A 23,603-nucleotide genomic window follows, 5' to 3' on the forward strand; every position below is an offset into this window, starting at 1 on the left:
GGGAAAGCAGGTCAGGTTTACCAGTGTTAGCAAAGAGCTCTTAAAACGCAGAACTGAACAAAGTAGGCAAACTATTCGCCCAGTTTCTTATTAAGGGAAAAACCTGTCCCAAGTGTTTGGCTTTCTTCTAGCGAGTGGAGCTTAACAAAGGCTCAGCGAGCGCAGGCTGTGCCCAGCATCTGCGGAGAACTCTGGCCTCTGACCTGGAGCCTCTTGTGTCCCTCTTGGAGGGTCTTCTGCTCCTGAGGTGAGGCCACACCCCCCACCCCCTGACCAAGTCCAGCGGGCCTTGGGGGCGGGGCGGGCGTGCTTGCGGGGACGTCTGTGGGCGTGGCCAGCGGGCTGGAGGACCGCAGCCGGCTGGCACCGCCTGACACCCTTAGGGGACAGCCTCCCTCATCATTCAGAGCTCTCACCTTGGACCAGTAACTCACTCTTGGAAGAGGATCAAGTCTTAAGGTTAGTTGAGAGAGAGGAGGTGAGGAGCTCTCCTGTTCTAGGGAGCAGGCAGGGTTTTAATAAGCCTGTGCTGAGTTGTTGCTTTAAGAAGCAAGGGAAGTTCCTCTAAGAGAAAAGGTGCGAAGTCTAAGACTGCACAGCGGGTGTGCGAGCTCTCCACTGGGTTTAATGGCTTGCTGGGAGGCAGGTTACCAAGACATAGGGCGCCTGCAGCCCGGGTGGGCCTTGGGGCTAAGGAGGAGGGGAATTTGGAAGCTTTGGGACAGCAAATGTTCTGCCTGAACTGCCGGCTGGCATCTGCTCCCACCTCCCGCTTAACCCTCGTGAGCGCTGGTCAGGCGTTCCTGTGGAATGGAATGCGCCAGGGTGAAAACCTTAAATCCCTCCCAGCTGCTGCTCTGCACTCTGGCCACACACAGTGGAATAAATGCATTTAATGTTGCTTGCTCTTTCCAAGGACGTGGAAAGACTGGTGTGTCTGTGGGTGTCGTGCTTGGGTTTGCATACCCAGGCCTGGGCCAGGAGCTCTGAGCAGGTACCTGGGGCTCCCACTGCACAGGCCTAGTTGCTAATGAAGCTCCGCGGGTGACTGAGTGCTGATTTAGAGGATGTGGCAACTTTGTAAAGGGTCCTGATTCCGAGGAAGAGCCAACAGGAGCAGTGAGCAGCAAGGGAAGCTGTTGTCTCCTAAACAAGGCAGCCCACTATAACCTAAATCATCTAGGAAATGCTGTCCCTGAGGTTTGTTTGGCAGGGGTGGACATGGGGTCTGCTGTCCCCATGGGGCAAGGTCTGCCAGGGCTTGGAGGATGGGTGAGCTTGAGTGCAATCGGGCACACCAACCCTCACATAATTGCTAATAAGGATTAAATCTCAATGGAAAAAAATAAGAGGTGAAAGCTCTAGGTAAATTGAAAAGGTTTGCACAAAAAGTGTTTCCTACTCCAAGTGTAGCTTACAAACACTTGAGTACAGTTGTTCAAAGCAGGTGTAAAGCAGGGGTGATTTAAGAACGTAAATTCTTAAAATTTTATTACACTTGTGAAAGGCAAATGCTGCTGCTGTTTTCTGAGAAGCCACAAGTCCCTTGGGGTTGGCTGAGGTCTCAGGGCTCAGGGAGGGAGGGGCTGACCTTGGCTGCTGCTGGGTACCCTGGGAAAGATTTTAAGCCTGAATCCATATGGTCAGGCACATTTTGGAAAGATCTCTGTGGTTAGGTGGTGGGAAGCAGCCAGGGGGTTCTAGAAAGCCACCGCTGAGTCCTGCCAGCTGAGAGGTGGCTGTGCAGCCAGGGCAGGGGGCACTTCCTAGGTGAGAGGTCTGCAGGGTCAGAGGGAGTCGTCAGTGGTGCTGCAGGGTCCTGAGCGGAGGGCCAGGCCTCGAGTCTTCTGCAGGGTTGCTTGGACACTGTGGAGACATCGGGGTGGACCGAAGGCTGCTGGACACAGTGGTCTGGGCTGCAGAGGGCAACTGGGAGTCACCTGTCCAGGTGAGAGTCCCATTTGCTGGGTGGATTTTATGGAGTTTTGATTCTGCATTTTGTCATTGTTTCCAATTGTGCTGCCCCTTGCCTGCTCCTCAGGGAGCAGCTCACCTGGGCCACTTGCCCCCACTGCTGGGCACCCACGACCCCCGAGTATGCAGTTCTGTACCCAGAAAGCTTTGGGTCTGAATAGTATGTTAGGAGGAGAGGAACTTTTGATGACTTTTGGTTTGTTTTCTTAGGAACTTAGACATTGTCCACAGGAGGAGGGCGTTGTCTGTGGAATGATTTCTTTTTAATAATAAAGTTGTCACAGCAGCCAGCATGCTTTTTTTCTTTCTTCTCTTTTCATTGTTGTATTATGTCACGTGATTGAAAAACTTGGAGAAAAATGTTCTTAAAATTTACGAAGAAACTATTTTCCACATGTCGTATATTCCTGCCGCTGATTTATGTGTTACTGAGCTCATTCTGCTCACCACAAGACAGGCCAAAAAATCAGAGATGAGGTTCTGGGCCAAGGAATAAGGACTATTCAGAAAGCCAGGAGCCAGAGCAGACAGCAGAGTAGTGTCCTAGAGAACCATTTTACTGGGGTCTGGGTGCTAGTTTCTTTTATAGAACAAAGAAAGGGGAAGGTGAGGAGGTAGAGTAAAAAGGCTGTAAGTTGTTGCAAATATGTCCTGATTATGGCCAGACTCCTGGAGAGGATGTCTTAATTTCTTTCCTGCAGCCATTCACAGGTAGGATGGCTTGGGATGTTTCCTGTGAGTTAAAGGAAGCTATTTTAGTTTAACATCCAGGCAGGGGGGTAGGGTTCCTGGACACCAGACTGAGGCTTTGGGTCCAAGGGGATTCATTCAGGGGCTGGGGTGCTGAGAGGTGCGTGCCCAGAGGTCAGGCTGTGGGCTAGGCTTTTGTAGTCACACATGTGAGAGGTGATGACCAGGTGTGAGCAGGAAGATTTGGGATGTATTTGAAAGAATGGGATGGGGAATGTTGACTTAAAAAAAAAATGCACAACTTGAAAGTTGAGTTAAGTTTTATTGGTGGCAAAATTAGGACTTAAAGCCCGGGAGACACCATCTCAGGTAGCCCTGAGAAACTGCTCTGAGGAGGCGAGGGGGAAGCTAGGATACATAGGAATTTTTGCAACCAAGGGCAGGTAGTAGGAACAAAAGGTTTACTGCTGATAATTGGGAAAACCAGATATTCCAAGTTAAGGAATTCTGTGACTTTATGGGAAGATACAAAGGTCTGGGTTCACTGAAGTCATTCCCATATCCCTGTGTTCACAGCCTGAGTTTTCCTCAGGGCTCACTGTTAGGAGTGGCTGCAATCCGATGGCTGTGAGATGGCAGGTGTTCTTTGTTTCTTTCCTGAGTTCTCTCACAGCTCACTGGCTTATCCTTGGAGGTGGCTGCATTCGCAGATGTCTGACATCCTTTGTTTTGGTGGTGGTAGTTCCGGCAGCTCTGAAATACTGCTCCAAAGAGGCAGAGGGAAATAATAAATATCAATGTTATGTGATAAAGGTGAAGGGGGAGATGCATGCAGCCATGCACACATTTTACAGAAGTTTGCTGCTGGTCTCATGAAGGTTACCATTAGTCATGAGGAGCAGACATCACCATGAAGGATTTTAGCATTTTTCTAGATATGAGGAGATGCAAGAATTGGGCACATGAGATCTCCTCCTAAAAATATCTAACTGTCTGAAGACCTCTTCTAGTTTTCTCAGAGCACAGAGTGCCTCACTCCTGATCTCCACCCTGAGCTCTGCTCAGGGTGTGCTTCCAGTCAGTAGCTGCAGTGGCTCGTGAGTTAATCCATGTAAGGGCAGATGGCAAGTGCCAAACACCAGTTCACAGGAAGATAGGGGAGAGGGCTCCCTGGGTGACCAGAGCCAACAAACTGGCTAGGAAGTGAGATGAACAAGAGCAGTTTCATTCAGCAGTGCTGAGCAGGTGTTCAGAGGGGACTGCCGTGGGAGTCTGTGCTCAGGGCAGGTTGGATTTGGAGATGGATGTCTTCAGAGAGTGGCCAGTGTTTAAGGTCCCAAGACTGAGATCCAGGGAGGGAGGACCTAGATAGAGGCTGTGTAGAGGGGAGGGAGTCAGCAGAAGAGAATGAGAAGAAGAACCAGAGGCCCAGTGAACCTGGGATCAAAAGAGAGGATGCTGCAGGCAAGGCTGCTGATAATCCCAGACAGGGACAGAGCTGGGAGGTGACCCATGACCTTGGCCAGATGGTTTTCCATCAAATTCATGGATGCTAGCTTGAGTGAAGAGGGTGCAATAAAGGAGAAGTGAATATAGTCTTGAGAGGTTGTGGGAGAGGACAGGAGAGGAACTGGGCAGCGGCTGAAGGACCCTGGGAAGACAGATTCAATTTTTTGTTTTTAGGTAGATTTTATTTTGTAGATTTATGAGCAGTTGTAAGAAATAATAAAGATCCCCTGTGCCTTTTGTGCAGTTTCCTCCATAGTAAACCTCATGCAAATCTATATTACAGCATCACTGCCAGGATATTCACGAACATTCCTGTCTCCACAAGGACCCTTCCTGTTGCCTTTTTTAGCCACACTTACATTCCTTCTGCCCCCACCCCTTAACCCGGAGGGAAGCTGCAAATCTCTTCTCCATTCTATAATTTTTTTGCTTCAAGAATGCTTCAGGGATTTCCTTTCGTGGCGCAGTGAAAATGAATCCGGCTAGGAATCATGAGGTTGCGGGCTCGATCCCTGGCCTTGCTCAGTGGGCTAAGGATCTGGCATTGCCGTGAGCCACAGACGCGGCTTGGTTTGCAGACGCGGTTCAGATCTGATGTTGCTGCGGCTGTGGCGTAGGCCATATATTGGCTGTTGTAGCTCTGATCGGACCCCTAGCCTGGGAACCTCCATATGCCACAGGTGTAGCCCTAAAAAGCAAAAAAATAAAAATAAAAAATAAAAAAAAAAGAATGCTCCACACAGAGAATCGTATGGTGTGTATAACCTGTTGTGATTAGCTTTTTTTTTTCACTCTGTGAAAGTACACTCATGCAAGTTGTTGCACATATCAATAGTTTGTGCCTTTTATTGCGGAGTAGGATTCCATGGTACAGATGTAACACTATTTGTTTAACCACTCACATGTCTTTTTTTCCATTTTCTTTTTTTCAGCTTTATTAAGGTATAATTGACAAATAGAAATTGTATATTTAAGGCATGCAATTGATGTTTTGATAACTTTCATTTCTTTTTTTTCCCCAGCAGATGACATTTATTGTTACTGTGTTTTCTCTTTATTTTATTTATTGAAGAGTATTTGACTGACAATATTATATTAGTTTCAGGTGTACAACATAGTAATTTGATATTTTTATAGATTATTCTCAATATAAAGTGATTCTAAAATGTTGGCTATATTTCTTGTGCTGTAAATTATATCCTTGTAGCTTAGTTATTTTGTAACTTGTAGTTCGTACCTCTTACTCCCCTTCCCTTATCTTGCCCCTCATCCCATCCCATTCCTCACTGGTAACCACTAGTTTGTTCTACAAATCTGTGAATCTGTTTTTGTTTTGTTACATTCATTTGTTTTATTTTTTTATATTCTACATATAAGTAAAAAATAAGACTATTGTCTTTCTCTGACTTATTTTATGAAGCATAACATTCTACAGGTCATCATCCATGTTGTTGCAAATGGCAATATTTCATTTTTCATGGCTGAGCAATATTCCATTATATATGTTACATACACACATATATAAAGCATATCATATATTATCATATATTATGATATGATAGTATGATATATATTTTATATATATATAATTTTCTCTATCTGTTCATATGTTGATGGACAGTTAGGTTCTTCTGTATTTTGGCTATTGTAAATAGTGCTGCATGGAGTGTAGATTAGTATTTTCATTTTTTTTCAGATATATACCCAGAGGTGAAATTGCTGGATCATACGCTAGTTTTGTTTTTAATTTTTTTGACAAACCACCATACTGTTTTTCACAGTGACTCCACTTTTACATTCTGACCAAGCATGTTCAAGTGTTCAATGTTCAGTTTTCTCCCACTTGTTGTGTCTTGTCTTTTTGACAGTAGCCATTCTGACAGGTGTGAAAAGATCTCTTGTGATTTTGATTTGCGTTTCACTGTTGATTAGTGATGTTGAGCATCTTTTCATGTGCCTATCCCAATCTGTGTGTCTTCTTTGGAAAACAAGTCTGTTCATGTCCTCTGCCCATTTTAAAAATTATTTATTTATTAATTTTTTTAGGGCTGCATGTGTGGCATATGGAAGTTCCTAGGCTAGGGATTGAATTGGAGCTGCAGCTTCTAGCCTATGCCACAGCATGCCAGGTCCGAGCCATGTCTGTGACCTATACTGCAGCTCACGGTAACACCAGATCCTTAACCTACTGAGCAGGGCCAGGGATGGAACCCACATCCTCATGGATACTGGTTTGTTACCACTGAGCCATAATAGGAACTCCATCTGCCCATTTTTTAATTAGTTTTTTTTTTTATGTCGATCTCTATATGTTCTTTTTATATTTTGAATATTAACCCTTTATCAGATGTATCATTTGCAAATATCTTCTTCCATTCAGTAGGTTTACTTTTAGTTTTGTTGATAGATTCCTTCACCATGCAAAAGCTTTTTAGTTTGATGTAGCCCCATTTGTTTATTTTTGCTTTTGTTTCCTTTGCTTGAGGAGACAGACCCAAAAAATATAGCTAAGGGCAATGTCAAAAAGTGTCGGTCCTATGTTTTCTTTTAGAAATTTTATGATTTCAGGTCTTTTATTTAGGTCTTTAAATCATTTTGAGTTTATTTTTGTATAGGTGTGAGAAAATGTTTTATTTCATTCTTCTAAATGTAGTTGTCTAAGTTTCTGCTATTTTGGGATGGAATGTCCTATAAATATCTATTAAGTCCAACTGGCCTAATGTGTCATTTAAGATGTCTGTTTCCTTATTGATTTTCTGTCTGCATGATTTGTCTTTGATGTAGGTGGAGTGTTAAAGTCTCCTACTGTTATTATAATATTGTATTATTGTAAATTTCTCCTGTTACATCTGTTAATATTTTCTTATGTATTTAGGTGCTCCTGTATTAGGTGCATATATGATAAGGAATGTTATATTTTATTCTTAGGTTGATCCCTTTATCATTATATAATACCCTTCTTTATCTTTTGTTATGGACTTATTTTAAAGTCTACTTTGTCTGATATAAGCATTGCTACCCTAGCTTTCTTTATATTTCCATTTGCATGTACCACCTTTTTCCACCATCTCACTCTGTCTGTGTGTGTCTTTGGCTCTGAAGTGAATTTCTTGTGGGAAGCACATAGATGGGTCTTTTTAAAAAGTTTAATCAACCACCCTATGTCTTTTGATTGGAGCATTTAGTCCATGGGAATTTAAAATGAATAATCGATGGCTCTGTACTTATTGTGTACTTACTGCCATTTTGTTACTCGTTTTCTGGTTGTTTTTATAGTTCTTCCCTGTTCTTTTTTTCCTCTTTTAGTTTCTTCCCTTGTGGTTTTATGATTTTTATGATTTAGTTGTATGCTTGTATTCTTTTCTCTCTAGTTTTTGTGTATCTGTTACAGGTTTTTGATTTGTGGTTACTGTAGGTTTCATATATGCTGACCTATAACTGTATCTACTTGTTTTAAACTGATAACCATTTAAGTTCAAATACATTCTAGAAGATCTACATTCTTTGTTTGATGTTTTGTGTTCTTGATGTCATGTTTTACATTTTCATGTCTATCCCTCAGCTGTTTTTTTGTAGTTACAGTTGATTTTTATAATATTTGTGGTTTAATCTTTATACTAGCTTAATTAAATGGTTGATCCACAGCCTTTACTATGTATTTACTTATACCAGTGGGATTTTTCCTTTCTCGTATATTCTTACTTCTTATAGCCTTTTCTATTCCACTTGGAGAAGGCCCTTTAACACTTCTTTTAGGGTCACTTTAGTGTTGATGAACTTATTTTGTTTTTGCTTATCTTAGAAGCTCTTTGTTTCTGGGAACCCTATAAGGTGAATGTTCATATACTTGATGTTGTCCTAGAGGTTCCTTAAACTATCCTCATTTTTATTTTTTAAATTTTTTAAATTTATTTTTTTCTCTTTTTTGGCCACACCCATGGCAAATGGAAGTTCCTGGGCCAGGGATCTATCCTTATTAAAAAATATTTTTCTTTTTCCTGTTTTAATTGAGTGAGTTCCACTATTCTGTCTTCCAGAGTGCTTGTGTGTTCTTTTTTTTTTTTTTTTTTTTTTTTGTCTTTTGTCTTTTTGTCTTTTGTTGTTGTTGTTGTTGCTATTTCTTGGGCCGCTCCCACGGCACATGGAGGTTCCCAGGCTAGGGGTTGAATCGGAGCTGTAGCCACCGGCCTACGCCAGAGCCACAGCAAGGCGGGATCCGAGCCGCGTCTGCAACCTACACCACAGCTCACGGCAACGCCGGATCGTTAATCCACTGAGCAAGGGCAGGGACCGAACCCGCAACCTCATGGTTCCTAGTCGGATTCGTTAACCACTGCGCCACGACGGGAACTCCTATGTGTTCTTTTGTATCATATAGTCTGCTGTTAATTCCTTCTAGTGTGTTTTCATTTCAGTTATTGTATTCTTCAGCTTGACTGGTACTTTTTTTATATATTTTTCTAATTCTTTGTTGAAGTTCTCATAGTGTCCATCTGTTCTATTCCCAAGTTATCGTTTTACTTACTATTGCTTTGAATGCTTTATAATGTAAATTAATTATCTGTTTCATTAGGGTTTCTTTTTTTTTCATGTTCTTTTGTTTGACTTAATTCTTTATTTTCTCATCCTGTTTAACTTTCTCTGTCCCTCTGAAATTTGGAGAAACCATCACCTGCCCCAGTCTTGAAAGGGTGTCCCTCTGTGAAAGAGTCCCTATGCAGCCTCTGTGTTCCCAGTGGCTTTGGTAGGAGAGCTGGATCTGATATGGCTACAGGCCACCTCTTCCCTGGGGTGTGCTGATAGCCACTGCCTTGGTTGGGATTAGGGATGGAGTCAGAAAAGCTAGAGCCAGAACCAGGTGGCATTTGGGGCTACTCCTAGTTTCAGTGGCAGTTGTCACCCTTTTGAGGGTTGGGCAAGGGCCAAAGAGGCTGGAGTAGAGCCCTCAGGGAGTTGTGCTTCTCCTTGGTGTGATTGCATTCTCTGTCTTGTTTGGGGGCATGAACAGGGCTGGGGCTACACTTCTGAGCTGATTCTGCCTTTTTCCACCATGTGCCCCTTAATTACAGGCAGAGTCAAGGCCAGAAGGCTGGGGAAGCTCTTCTGAATTGTCTTGACTCCTTCCCTGGTATATGCATGCATGCAGGCTGGCAGTGGTGCTCTTGCCCTGGCTAGAAGTAAGGTCAGTACCTGCACTGGCTCTGCTCCTTTCAAGTATGTGCCCTTTTATGGCGATGGCAGCCTCTGCCTTAAGGGGAACAGTGCTGGAGTAGGAGGGACTATAGCAAGTTCTGGTGTGGGCTGGGGTCATGCTGCAGAAGTGCTGGCATTTAAGTCTGCTGTCTCTATCAGCAAGTACATACATGTTTTTTTGCTTGTTTGTTTTTTTTAGGGCCATACCCATGGCATATGGAGGTTCCCAGGCTAGGGGTCAAATCATAGCTGTAGCTTCTGGCCTATACCAGAGCCACAGCAACGTGGGATCTGAGCCACATCTGCGACCTATACCACATAGCTCACAGCAACGCCAGATCCTTAACCCACTGAGCAAGGCCATGGCTTGAACCCCCAACCTCATGGTTCCTAGTCGGATTCATTTCCACTGTGCCATGATGGGAACTCCAAGTACATACATTCTTTAAGAGCAGAGTCATAATTTCCCCACAGCCCTCTGATAAGCCCCACTGGTTTTAAAATCATCTAAGTGGGCCCATCTTCCTAGTGTCAGACCCCAGGACTGTGTTACCTAATTACATGGCTTGAAACCATCACTGCCTAGGGAATATCCCTTAGCCTCTGTGATCCCCTGTCTCTCTGGGTCCCCTGCTAGGCATGTGGGTCCTGACTAGATCACTTCTCCTTCCTTCCTACCAGACTGTGTGCTTCTTTCTTTAGATCCTTGGTTGTTGATGAGCTGTTCTGCTAGTCTTCAGGTTCTTCTCGGCGAGAGATACTCTATATGTAGTTGTAGTTTTGATGTATTCATGAGGAGAGGTGCGCTCATGGTCTTCCAACTCCACCATCTTGATCCTGCCTCCTAACCATGCAGACATTGACAGCTGTTGGCAGACATCTGGGTTGTTTCCAGTTTGGGCCTGGATAGAGCTGCTATGAACATTTATATACGGGCGTTTGTGTGAAAATAAGTTTCATTTCTCTTAGATAACTGTCTGGGGGTGCAGTTTCAGGGGGTTATGATAGTTCTTCTCTAAGAAATGGTCAACTTGCTTTTGAGACTGTTTATATCATTCCCTCCGGCAGTGTGTGAGGGGTCCAGTCTCTGCCTGGTCACCTACATTTGCTGTTGTCTCTATTTTTAAATTCTAGACATTCTCATAGATGTACAGTGATATGTCACTGTAATTTTAATTTCCATTTTCCTAATGGCTGTGTGAAGACGGACATCTTCTCATGTGCTTATTTGTTATCTGTATATGGTCTTCAGTGAAGTGACTCCTCATGCCTCTGCCTGTTCTCTAATGAGTTGTTTCCTTACTGTTGAGGTTGAGGGTTCTTTGTGTGTTAGGGATATTAGTCCATTTTTGTATATGTGATTGGCAAATATTTTATACCAGAATATAGTTTGTCTTTTCATCCTCCTAACAAGTTTTCACACGGCAAACTTTTTAAATTTTCGTGAATTTCTTTTATTTTTTTCTTTTTAGGACTGCACCCACAGCATATGGAAGTTCACAGGCTAGGGGTCAAATTGGAGCTGTAGCTGCTGCTGCACCATAGCTACAGTAACACCAGATCCGAGCCATGTCTGTGAACTACATCACAGCTCACAGCAATGCCAGATCCTTAACCCACTGAGCAAGGCCAGTGATTAAACCCTAGTCCTCGTGGATATTAGTTAGGTTCATTACTGCTAAGCCATGATGCGAACTTCCAATTTTGGTGAATTTCAATTGTCAGTTTTTGTTTGTTTTATGGATCATGTTTTTGGTGTTAAGTTTAAGGCTCTTTGCCAAGCCCCAGATCCTGATGATTTTTTCCTATGTTTATTTCTAAAACTTTTATAGTTTTACATTTAAGTCTGCGATCCATTTTTGATTAACTTTCGTGCAACACATAAGGCAAAGCTAAAGTTCTCTCCTTCCCTCCCTCCCTTCCTTCCTTCCTCCCTTACTCCCTCATTCCTTTCCTTCCTTCCTCCTGTATTTCTTCCTTTCTTTCACCTGTGGATATCCATTTGCTCTAGCACTGTTTGTTGAGCAGGCTGTCTTTCTTGCATGGACTTGCTTTTGTATGTTTGTCAGAATCCTTCTGGGCCTATTTCTTGGTGTTTGTTCTGTTGCATTGATCCTTATGTGTATATCTCTGTCCATACCACATCCTTTTGATTATTGTAGCTATAACATTATATAATATGTTAATCATGTATATAACATAATGTATATTATGTTAACAATATAATTAATCTTCTTTTTTCCAAATTGTGTTACTTATTCTCAATCATTTGCTTTTCTGTATAAATTTTAGAATAATCTTGTTTATATCTACAAAAAATCTTGCTGGAATTTTGATAGACATTGAATTAAACTTGTATTTCAATTTTGGGAACATTGACATCTTGACTGTGTTGAATCATCCAATCCATAAACTTGCCATATTTCTCCATGTGTTTATTTATTTATTTGTTTGTTTGTTTGTTTATTGTCTTTTTAGGGCCACATCTGCAGCATATGGAGGTTCCCAGACTAGGGGGTCCATTTGGAGCTGTAGCCACCACCCTACGCCATAGCCACAGCAACGCCAGATCTGAGCTGTGTATGCAACCTACACCACAGCTCATGGCAACCTTAACCCACTGAGTGAGGCCAGGGATCGAATCCTCAACCTCACTGTTCCTAGTCAGATTCATTTCTGCTGTGCCACAATGGGATCTCTCTTTTTTTTCCTCCATGTATTTAGATCTTTAATTTTTTCATCAGCATTGTGTAGTTTCCAGCTTATTAGCCAGTAAATGTTTTATTAGGTGTATACCTAAATCTTTAATTTTTTTAGCAATTGTAAATGGTATTATTATTATTATTATTATTTCTTTTTTAGGGCTGCAGTTCCGGTATATGGAAGTTCCCGGGCCAGGGGTCCAATCAGAACTGCAGCTGCTGGCCTACACCACAGCCACAGCAATGCCAGATCTGAGTGGTGTCTGTGAATTACACTGCAGATCATGGAGACACCAGACCCTTAACCCACCGAACGAGGCCAGGGATCAAACCCACATCCTCATGGATATTAGACAGGTTTGTTTCTATTGAGCCACAATGGGAATTCCCAATGGTGTTATGTTTTTAATTTTGGTATCAACATGTTCTTTGATACTGTGTAGAAATATTAGATTTTGAAATGACCTTGCTGAACTCACTTATTAGTTCTATGAGTTTTTTGTAGGTTCCTTGGGATTTTTTTTTTTAATGTAGAAAACCATACCATCTGCAAATTGAGACAGGTTTATCTCTTCCTTTCTCTTCTGTATGCTTTTATTTCCTTTTCTCGCTCTGTTCACCTGGCTAGAGCTTCCATGTTGAATGGGAATGGTGAGATTAGAGTCCTTGCCTGATCTTCTCAGGAAAGCTTTCGATTTTCTTACCATTAAGTATGATGTTAACTACAGGTTTTTCTTATGGGTGTCCTTTTGATTTCTCTGGGGTCTGTGGTGATATTCCACATTTCATTCCTTGTGTTGGTAATTTGTATTTACTTTTTGCTCTGTCAGTTGTGCTAGAGGTTTTTCAATAACCAGTTCTTCATTTTATTGATTTTCTCTGCTGTTTTTCTATTTTGTTGGCTTTTGCTTTCATACCTATTACTTTCTTATTTTTGTCTGCTTTGGGTTTGTTTTGCTCTTTTTTTCCTAAGTTATTGAGATGAGAGCTTAGTTAATTTGAGCATTTAGTGCTGTAGATTTCCCTCACATCACTCCTTTAGCTGTGTTCCACAAATTTTGATATGTTATATTTTAATTTTAATTCATTTCTTTATAATTTTGATTTACCTCGAGAATTCATTTTTCACTCCTGGATTATTTACAAATTTGTTTTGTTTTGTTTCTTTTTAGGCTGCACCCGCCACATATGGAGGTTCCCAGCCTAGGGATCTAATCAGAGTCACAGCTGCCAGCCTACACCACAGACAGAGCAATGCCAGATCTGAGCCTCATCTGCAACCTACACCACAGCTCATAGCAACGCCATGTCCTTAACCCACTGAACAAGGCCAGGGATCAAACCCACAACTTTATGATTCCTAGTCAGATTCGTTAACCATTGCGCCACAATAGGAACTCCCCCTTGTCTCTTTATAACACACTATATGATTTCAGTTCTTTTGAATCTGTTGAAGTTTGTTTTATGGTTCAAGGTGTGTATGGCCTTAATGTACATTCTATGGGCATTTAAAAAATGTTATGCTGTTGTTGGCCAGATTATCCAGTAGATTGGTTTACAGTTGTTCAATTCTATATTCTTGCCAGTTTTCTGTCTTGTTCTATCATTTGCTGAGAGAGAGGTGAAGTACATGTCTGCTTCTCCTTTCATTTCTGTCAGTTTTCCATCACATATTTTGTAGCTCTATTTGGTGCATACACGTTTAAGATTTCTGTGTTCTCTTGGTAAACTGACCTGTTTATCATTATACAGCATCTCTGTCCCCAGTAATTTTCTTTGATCTGAAGTCTACTGCATCTTTTATCAGTTTAGCTACTCATGTTTTCTTTGGATTAATGCTTGAATAATATATCTTTGTTCATCTTTTTTCTTTTATCTTACTTATTTTGTTATTTTTGAAGTGAATTTCTTATAGACTGCACATACTTGAGTTGTGTTTTTTAATATATTCTGCTAAACTTCATTAATTGTTGTATTCAGACCACTTATATTTAGTGTAATTTTGATGTGTCAGGGCTTTGGGTTACTTGAATATATTTTATAATCTTTTCTTGATCTATAGTATTTTTGAATATATTTTTATAGCTTTTCAAAGTGGTCGCTCTAGGTATTAAATTATATATACATTTCTTCTCACAGTTCTCTTGTAATCATTTTATCAGAGTAAAATCTAGAATGCTTACCTCCCTCTCCATCCTTTTACCTCCCCAATTTGTGATAAATTGTCTTAAATATTTCTTCTACATATATTGATAATCACATCAAAAAGTGTTGTAATTTTTGCTTCAAAAAATCAAACAATTTGGAAAGTTCCAGAGTGGAAAGAAAATGTATTTACTCATATTTTTTTATGTTTCCATTGTTCTTTTTACTTTCATGATGCTCCAGAATTTCTTCTCTTATCTTTCCTGTTTTGTTTAGAGAATTTTCTTTAGCCATTCTCTTAGGATAGGTCTGCTGGCAACAAATTCTCTTAGTTTTTTTTTTCCTCCATCTAAAAATGTCTTGAGGGAGTACCCATTGTGGCGCAGCAGGAATGAATCTGACTAGCATCCATGAAGATGCAGGTTCAATCCCTGGCCTTGCTCAGTGGATAGGGGATCTGGCATTGCCGTGAGCTGTGGTATACGTTACAGATGTGGCTCAGATCCTGTGTTACTGTGGCCATGATGTAGGCTGGCAGTTGCAGTTCCGATTGGACCCCTAGGCTGGAAACTTTCATATGCTGTGGGTGCGGCCCTTAAAAGCAAAAAATAATTTAAAAAGTCTTGATTTCCCTTATATTCCTTGGGGATGTTTTCACTGGATAGTGGATTTTGGGTTGACAGTTCTTTCCTTTGATTATTTGAAAAATATGATGCCACTTTTTCCAGCCTCCATGGTTTCTAGTATTTGATTTTTTTTCCCCTATAGGTATAATCATTGCTTTTCTCTTGCTTGGTTTCAAGCTTTTTTCTTTGTCTTCAGTTTTTCAAAAGTTTGAGTAATATATCTTAGTGTAGATTTCTTTGCATTTATCTTCATTGGTAGGTATGTGTGTTTTGTCAAATTTGGGGCATTTTTTAGCCATTATTCCTTCAAATACTTTCTCAGTTACATACTATCTCTCTTCTCCTTCTGGGATTATTATTATTATTATTATTGTTATTATTTTTTTTTTTTTGCTTTTTAGGGCCACCCATGTGGCATATGATGGTTCCCAGGCTAGGGGTTGAATAGGAGCTGTAGCTGCTGGCCTATGCCACAGCCACAGCAACACGGGATCCGAGTCTCATCTGCGACCTATACCGCAGCTCGTGGCAATGCTGATCCTTAACCCATTGATCAAGGCCAAGGACTGTACCTGCATCCTTATGGATACTAGTTGGGTTATGAATCCGCTGAGCCACAACAGTAACTCCTCCTTCTGGGATTCCAATTACATGAATGGAATAGCCCCACAAGTCTCTTAAGGATTTGTTAATTTTTTTCTCTGTTGTTCATATTAGGTATTTCTACTGTTCTATCGCCCAGTTCATGGATTCTTTTCTGTTCCCATCATTTTGCTGTTGAGTCCATCTATTGAATTTTATTTTTTCTGTTGTATTTTTCAGTTCCATTTGGCTATTCTTTGTTGAGGCTTTCTGTTTCTTTGCTGAGACTTTCTATTTTTTCATTTGTTCCTACTGTGTCTGTTACTGCTTTTGAAGCTTTTTCACTTTGGCTGCCTTAAAACTCTGTCAGCTCTTTCTGACATACCTATCATCTTGGTGTCTTCTCATCTGTTTTCTTTCAAGTTGAGATTTTCTTGGTTATCACTGTGACAGGTCATTTTGATTGAAACTTGTACATTTGGAGTATTATGAGACTCTAATTCCTACTTAAACTTTCTGTTTAGCTGGTTTCTTCTGACCCCAGTCCTGCAGAAGGGTCTAGTACTGTCTCATTGCTGTCAGGTGGGATTAGAAACCTAAGTTCCCCACTTAGCTTCAGTTGATATCAGGGTAGGGAAGGATTCCCCATTATTTCTAGGTGGGATTGTGGGGATTCTGGATTCCTGCTGGGCCTCTGCTGGTCCTATCCTAACTGGAAGGGATGGAGGCACCTTATCACTGCTCCTCATGTGGCCTCCAGGGACACAGTTGGGAGGGAACCCCTTGTTAATGCTGAGAAGTAATGAAAGTTCTAACTTTCCTCCTGGCCTCCTGACACCTTAACAAGGAGGGCAAGGGGTTTCCCTTTCTGCAAGGTGGGGGTGAAGTTCAGGTTCCCTACTTGTGGTCTCTACCAAATGAAGGGGGGAATGCTAGGGAGGAGGGGGACTTCCTAGAACTCAGCAGAGCTGAATGTCCCAGCTCCCTATCTGCCTTCTTTGATACTACATAAGTGAGGATCGGGGTCTGGGCCTCTTATTACAGTCTGGTGAAGGTGGGGGTTTAGGCTTACCACTCGGCCTTTGCTGTCTGGGTAGATGTGGATCAAGTGTTTGCCTGCAGTTGAGTAGTTATTGTTTAAAAATTTCCTATCCTACTAGGCTACTGCATTCCTGTTCCTTTGGCTAGAGAGGGAAGGCTTTTCTTGGGACATTTTAGGTTTGTATCTGTTGGTGTTTCCAGGTTGCTGACTTCTTCAGCACCCTGCCTGGGATATATGAGACATGATAAAAACCCAGGGGCACAGGCTCACCCCTGTGTAATTCCTTGGGTCCCTAATTTGTCCTTCTTCTGTCCACCTTTCAGAGTCTTCTTACAGTTGTTTTATATAAGATGTCAAGTTAAGGAGTTCCCATTGTGGCTCAGTGGTAATGAACATGAGTAGTGTCCATGAGGATTCAGATTCAATCCTGGGCTTTGCTCAGTGGGTCAAGGATCTGGTGGTGCTGTGAGCTGTGATGTAGTTGCAGACACAGCTCAGATCCCACGTTTCTGTGGCTGTGGTGTAGGCTGGCAGCTGTAGCTCCAATTTGACCCCTAGCCTGGGAACTTCCATATGCTGTGGGTGTGGTCCTAAAAAGACAAAAAAAAAAAAGAGTCAGGTTTATATAAAATAGGAGGAAGAGGGAAAAGCAATTCTACTGTATGTTCCTGGGAGCACAAGTCCTGAGATGTATCTTTTTAGTGTTCGGTGTGTTTGCATGCTGGCCTAAATGATTCAGGAGAGAAGGAGGAGAGTTTTTGGTGGGTTTTTTTTTTTTTTTGGTCTTTTTGCCTTTTCTAGGGCTGCTCCCATGGCATATGGAGGTTCCCAGGCTAGGGGTCTAATTGGAGCTGTTGCCGCTGGCCTACACCAGAGCCACAGCAACGCGGGATCTGAGCTGCGTCTGCAACCTACACCACAGCTCACAGAAATGCTGGATTCTTTATTCACTGAGCAAGGCCAGGGATCGAACCCGCAACCTCATGATTCCTAGTTGGATTCGTTAACCACTGTGTCATGACAGGAACTCCAGGAGGAGAGTTTTAACAAAGTAGTCTGAGCAGGTGAGAGCAGGTGGGCTCTGCTGTACCTGATAGGGCTGCAGGCAGGCATGGCTTGGGAAGCTGGGTACTTTCTTCGCATTGCCTCATTTTGTCAATGTGCAGATCCTGGGACTTACTGCTCTTGGAGACATTCCTTGCCCTTGCTATGCTCTACTCTGAATCTCCGTGTCTGGCTCAGGCTCAGCTTCCTGGGTTAACAGCTTCCTGCTGAGTTTGGCCCGTGGGAGAGTCTGCTGAGGGGGTTGGTAAAGGAGGAAGGGAGAGGCCAGTACTTTGCCCTGTTCAACCCTGCTTTAGGTTGCGTCTCTTCTGGGGCTCCAGCTCCTTCCAGAAATGTCTCCCATGGCTTCTGCACTCACATTCTCTCTCCACCCCTCAGCTGCTGTAGGTAGAGGTCTCCTGCTGCTGCTGATTTCAGCCTCTGGTTAGATTCTTGGCATGTCCACTTCCCATGTAACCAGCTTCTAGGGTTATGTGCTCATAACAGCTTCCATTTCCTTCTTGGACCCTGGCTGATCCCATCAGTGAAGGAAGGAAAAGAAAAAGTCAATGGCTGAGACTGAATGGGGGGAAGTTAGATGGGGATTTAAGGACGTGCAGGAGAGAGGGAGTGCAAATTGCCTTTGGAGATGCAGCAGGATTTCTAGGCAATGCTAGGACTCACTGTGACCCTGCACGTGGAGGCCAGGTGGGACCATCAGAGTACCTAGAGTTCTCATGGCCTTGTTTAGCCACTGGTCTGGTTGCACACAGAGGGTAAGCCAAGTGTGAGGTCCTACCACGGTTGCCCGATAGATTCCAGGGTGGCCCCCATGATCCTCACTGCCTGGCTTCATGCTCTTATGTAATGATACCCTGCCCTTGAGTGAGGGTGGGCTCTGTGACTGGCTTCCCATTGATAGAATATGGCAGAGATGATGGTTAGGACCATATTACATCGTGACTGTGTTCTGCATATGAAAGTCTTCCTTGCTAGTTGACCTGCTCTGAAGACTCTCGCCGTTGCTTGATGAAATGAGCAGATATGTTGGCACCCATATGGCAAGCAGCTATAGGAAGCCTGTGGGAAGTGAGGGGCTTCATAGCAACCTTTGAGAGCACACCATGCTGCCTCGAACCTCAGGTCTTGTGGGGCGGCGGGGTGCTGCTGACTGTAAACAAATAAAATGGCAATGGGTTAAAACATAATCCCCAAAGTAGGACACTGTAACCTTGCAAGTATAGTGATTTTTCTCATCTTCATAACAGGTATTATTATTATTTACTCATTGTAAAAGTATTAATTTGCTAGATGCAAAAATTGTTAGCACCATAACACAAACAATGGCAAAAGAGAAAGCCCAGTCTTCTTTATCTCCACCACTAGAGGTATCCATATTCTGGAGGATGTGTCTTTTTCGTCTTTTGTTCTATGTATATACTCCGTACATATTTGTTTCAAGAAATAATTCCAGGAGTTCTCACTGTGGCTTAGTAGGTTAAGAACCTGACATAGTGCCTGTGAGGATGTGGATTCGATCCTTGGCCTAGCTCATTGGGTTAAGGATCCAGCATTGCTGTAAGCTGCATTGTAGGTTGCAGACGAGGCTTGAATCTTTATTGCTGTGGCTGAGGCATAGACCTGCAGCTGCAGTTCCCTTTCAACCCCTAGCCTGGAGACAAAAATAAAGTAAAAAGAAATACATTCTGGTATATTTCTTTTTATTTTATTTCACTCACTGGTGTTTGCCATATTTTAAATGTTTCCCAATATCAATAACTCTAGAGGATGTTTATGTTTGTATAGTACTTCATACTATGCATGGATCACAATGGACCTAACTAATGCTGTGTGGTTGAACAGTTAGGTCTGTGCTAGTGTGAAATATGCTGACACATGCCTCCTTGGCGATGAGCGTGCTCTGTTTTCCATGTGATCTTAGAGTGCTGAAAGATGGAAAGGGCCTCATGGGGTCTTTCTACTGTACCATTCAGTAGTACGAATTCCCCAAGGTGCACATGATATTCCCAGTGTGCTTTTTGTCAACAGTGGTTTCTTTCTGGCTGACCCTAGTGAGAAGAGTGGCAACAGAAACATGCGTCTAGAGAACAGAGAAGGCAGGCCGACCTCTGGCGTGCTGGAGATGGAGCTCCCTCAGGCGTCTGCCCCCAGCCGTGCTGGCCTAGGAAGTCTGGGGCTGGTGGGACTCGACAGCAGCAACCACAGACCACAGCAGGGAGGCAGCAAGGCAGGCTCCCGGGGCCCCTACCTCAGTGGGGCTGCTGGGCAGAGCTGCTGGGTTCCTATGGACCAGGATTTTGGCCCATTCCTCACGGAGCGGAGGTGAGTTTAAAACAATTTTGTCTTGTAAATGTGGAATTCATGAATATTAGAATTCCATGAGCATAGTTTCCTCACATTTTTTGGTGAGAAAAATTTCCAGATATTGTGCAAGAATCTTTCCAGTATTACTACTTCCCTGGCTTCCTTTGAATGAATGCTGTTTCTAAAATGTGGCTAACATAAATCCAAAAGATAATAAAAATAGAAAATGTAGCTAACATAAATCTAAAAGATAATAAAAATAGAAAAAGTGGCTAACATAAATCCAAAATTTTCTAAAAATCGAAAGCAAGTTTTTAGAATTAAACCTTGGCATTTACTACATTATTTAAGGTAGTGAAAGTTTTATATGATTTTAAAGCATATGTATGTAACTTTAAACATGTTTTATTCCATATATACATTAAGTGGATCGATTGAATATTGTTTTTCACATTAGAAAAATCTAGATTTACTTTAAAAACTTTTGATAAAAGCTTTAACAATGTAAAAGCAATGAATATACATAAAAGTAGCATCCTATGAGAATGTGTCTATGGTGCCTTTTTGGGACATATTGGTTATTCAGTCCTGAAAGGATGAAAGACTAACGAATTTCTAATTTCCAGAAAAAGACATTGCAGTGAGTTGAGAGTCTGGACAACCAGGAGAGGAAGTATTTTCCAAGTTCTTTACCTCATGTATTCCTTCTGTGCACCAGGAGGCTACCTGGGGACACTCACTGTGGGCTTTATGAACAGGAGGTCCAGAGGGAGAGTGTGGGGCACACTTGGGGCTTGGGGAGGACAGCCAGAAGGCACCTGCCATTGTCTGAGGATCAGAGGAAACTTGGAGGGCAAAAGAAGACCTCCCATGCAGCTCTGCCAGCCTTTGTGTCCCCATGTTGTGAGGACAGAGCCCAGAAATGTCACCTTCCCCAGGGATGATAGGAAGCAGGTAGAGAGTCTGGAGAGCTGACCTGGGCATGTCCCCAAGCAGGGCCAAGGGTCAAGCCTAGGGATGCAGGGCTGAAAGTCAGTGCAGCTAGGAGGCGATGGCTATGGCTGAGGACCCCACCACAGACAAGCAGGGACCCTGGGTCGCAGAGGAGAGCATCCCAAGATGCACCTTTCCCTGCTGAGCTTCTTCACAAGAGGGAGCCACAGCAACCAGGAAACCCAGCCCACAGCATCCTTGCAAGAGTGAACCTTGCCTAGTGCCTCTGTTCTGTGAGCACTTAGAAGCAGGACTAGCTTGGTGTGAGCGTCTGTGAGTGTGGAGGGCCTGGTCCCATCCCACAGGAGCACTTGGCTGAACTCCTGAAATGGCATGCAGTTCCCAGGAATGCACGTGTGGTGTTATCTTGTGGCTCCAAATGCATAGCTTTCTAAAGCTTACTTCAGGGTCATTGCATTTTTCCCTTTTTGTTTCATGAAAATAAGTAGAAAAATGAAAGGTCAAGTGTTCTTATGGATGATAAGATGTATAGATGAGGCAAGATGGAAGCCATTAGGTTCACAAAAAAAGTCAACTCTGTAGCCTGAATTTAAAATTTATAAACTGGAGTTCCCGCTGTGGTGCAGCGAAAATAAACCTGACTATGATCCATGAGGATGCAGGTTTGATCCCTGGCCTCTCTCAATGGATTAAGGATCCGGATTGCCATGAGCGGTGGTGTAGGTCACACACGCTGCTTGGATCTGATATTGCTGTGGCTGTGGCATAGGCCGGCAGCTGTAGCTCCAGTTTGACCCCTAGCCTGGGAACCTCCATATGCTGTGGGTGCAGCCCTAAAAAGACAAAAAATAAAATAAAATGTATAAACTGTTATAGGTTCATGAAGAGAAGGAACAAAACTCAAAAATGCTATGAGAGGCTACAAATAGATTGCTTAATATTGTGCCCAAAAGATAATTTGGGATTTTATGTTTTTTTAACTCTGAGAGCAGTCTCCTTTCAGTTTCCCGTTGATCTGTTATTCATTTTGAACTGGAGGGAAGCAGGCAGAGGTGTGAGTAGGCAGAAGTGTTTGGCCTGCTGTGCCCCATTTGTCCTTTGGCTGCCAGGAATAGTATATAGTTTGCAATCCTGGACCTTGATACTTTAGGCTTTTTTTTTTTTTTTTTTTTAATGTCTTTTTAGGGCTGCAGGTGCAGCATGTGGAATTTCTCAGGCCAGGGGCCGGATTGAAGCTGCAGCTGCTGGCCTATGCCACAGCCACAGTAGTGCAGGATCTGATTTGTGTCTGCGACCTACACCACAGCTTATGGCAATGCCAAATCCTTAGCCCACTGGATCTGGGATTGAACCTGAGTCCTCATAGATACTATTTAGGTTCCTTACCACTGAGCCATGGTAGAAACTCCTCAGGTTTGCTCTTTTTAAAGATTGTTTTGGCTATTTGGGGTCATTTGTGTTCCATAAAAAATTTTGAATTATTTGTTCAAATTCTGTGAAAAATGACATTGGTATTTTGATAGGGATTGCATTAAATCATTGAATTTGTAGATTACCTTGGTTAGTATGGTCATTTTAACAATATTAATTCTTCCAGTTCATGAATGCAGTGTATCTTTCCATTTGTTTGTGTAATTTTTTTTTTCTTTTTAGGGCTGCACCCACAGAATATGGAGGTTCCCAAGCCAGGGGTCAGATTGGAGCTACAGCTGCCAGCCTATACCACAGCCACAGCAATGCAGGATCTGAGCTGCATCTGCCACCTATACCACAGTTCGTGGCAATGCTGAATTCCTAACCCACTGAGTGAGGCTAGGGATTGAACCCACAACCTCCTGTTTATTAGTCGGATTCATTTCTGCTGCACCACAATGGGAACTCCTGTTTGTTAATCTTGAATATCTTTCATCAACATCTTATAGTTTTCTCAATAAAGGTATTTTACCTTCTTGGTTAGAGTTATTCCTAGGTATTTTATTCTTTTTGATACAATTATAAATAGGATTGATTTCTTGCTTTCTCTTTCTAATAGTTCGTTGTTGGTGTGTAGCAACAAACAGGTTTCTATGTATTATCTCCTGGAGCTTTACTAAATTCATTGATGAGTTCTAGTATTTTTTTTTTTTTGGTGTATTTAGTATTTTCTATGTATAGTATCATGTCATTTGCAGACAGTGACAGTTTTTCTTCTTCCTTTATAATTTGGATTTCTTTTGTTTCTTTTTCTTGTCTGATTGTTGTAGCTATATGTTGAATAGAAAAGGCTAGAAGGGGCATCTTTGTCTTTTTCCTGATCTTAGAGTAAATCCTCTCAGCTTTTCACCATTGAGTATAATGTTAGCTGTGGACTTGTCATGTATGGACTTATGTTGATGTTATGTTCCCTCTATTCTCACTTTGTTCAGAGTTTTTATCATGAATAGATGTTGAATTTTGTCAAAAGGCTTTTTTGCATCTGTTGAGGTCTATATGATTTTTATTCTTCAGACTTTTTTTGGGTTTTGTTTTGTTTTGTTTTACTTTTTAGGGCTGCATCTGTGGCATATGGATGTTCCCAGGCTAGAGGTCGAATCATTGCCACAGCTCACAGCAACGCCCCAACCCACTGAGGGGGGCTGGGGATCGAACCTGCATCTTCATGGATACTAGTCTGGTTCATAATCCACTGAGCCACAATGGGAGTTTTTTTTTTTGTTTGTTTTTTTGAAAAATTTATTGATGTATAGTTGATTTACAATGTTGTGTTAGTTTCTACGGTACAACAAAGTTATAAACATTATTTTTCATATTATTTTCCATTATGTTTGATCACAGGAT

General features: G+C 42.2%; 1 protein-coding gene across 1 annotated transcript in view; it reads left to right on the forward strand.

Annotated features, from left to right (window-relative positions):
* Nucleotides 377-23,603, forward strand: part of OCA2 (OCA2 melanosomal transmembrane protein) — a gene marked incomplete at its 5' end in the record, with an annotated part of 212,273 nt that continues 189,046 nt past the window's right edge. Inside the window, 2 exon segments of the mRNA NM_214094.2 lie at nt 377-459; nt 19,581-19,850. Of these exon segments, the coding sequence (NP_999259.2) occupies nt 19,603-19,850 (248 nt within the window).

Source organism: Sus scrofa, chromosome 15 (genome assembly GCF_000003025.6).
Source record: "Sus scrofa isolate TJ Tabasco breed Duroc chromosome 15, Sscrofa11.1, whole genome shotgun sequence".
Classification (NCBI taxonomy): domain Eukaryota; kingdom Metazoa; phylum Chordata; class Mammalia; order Artiodactyla; family Suidae; genus Sus; species Sus scrofa.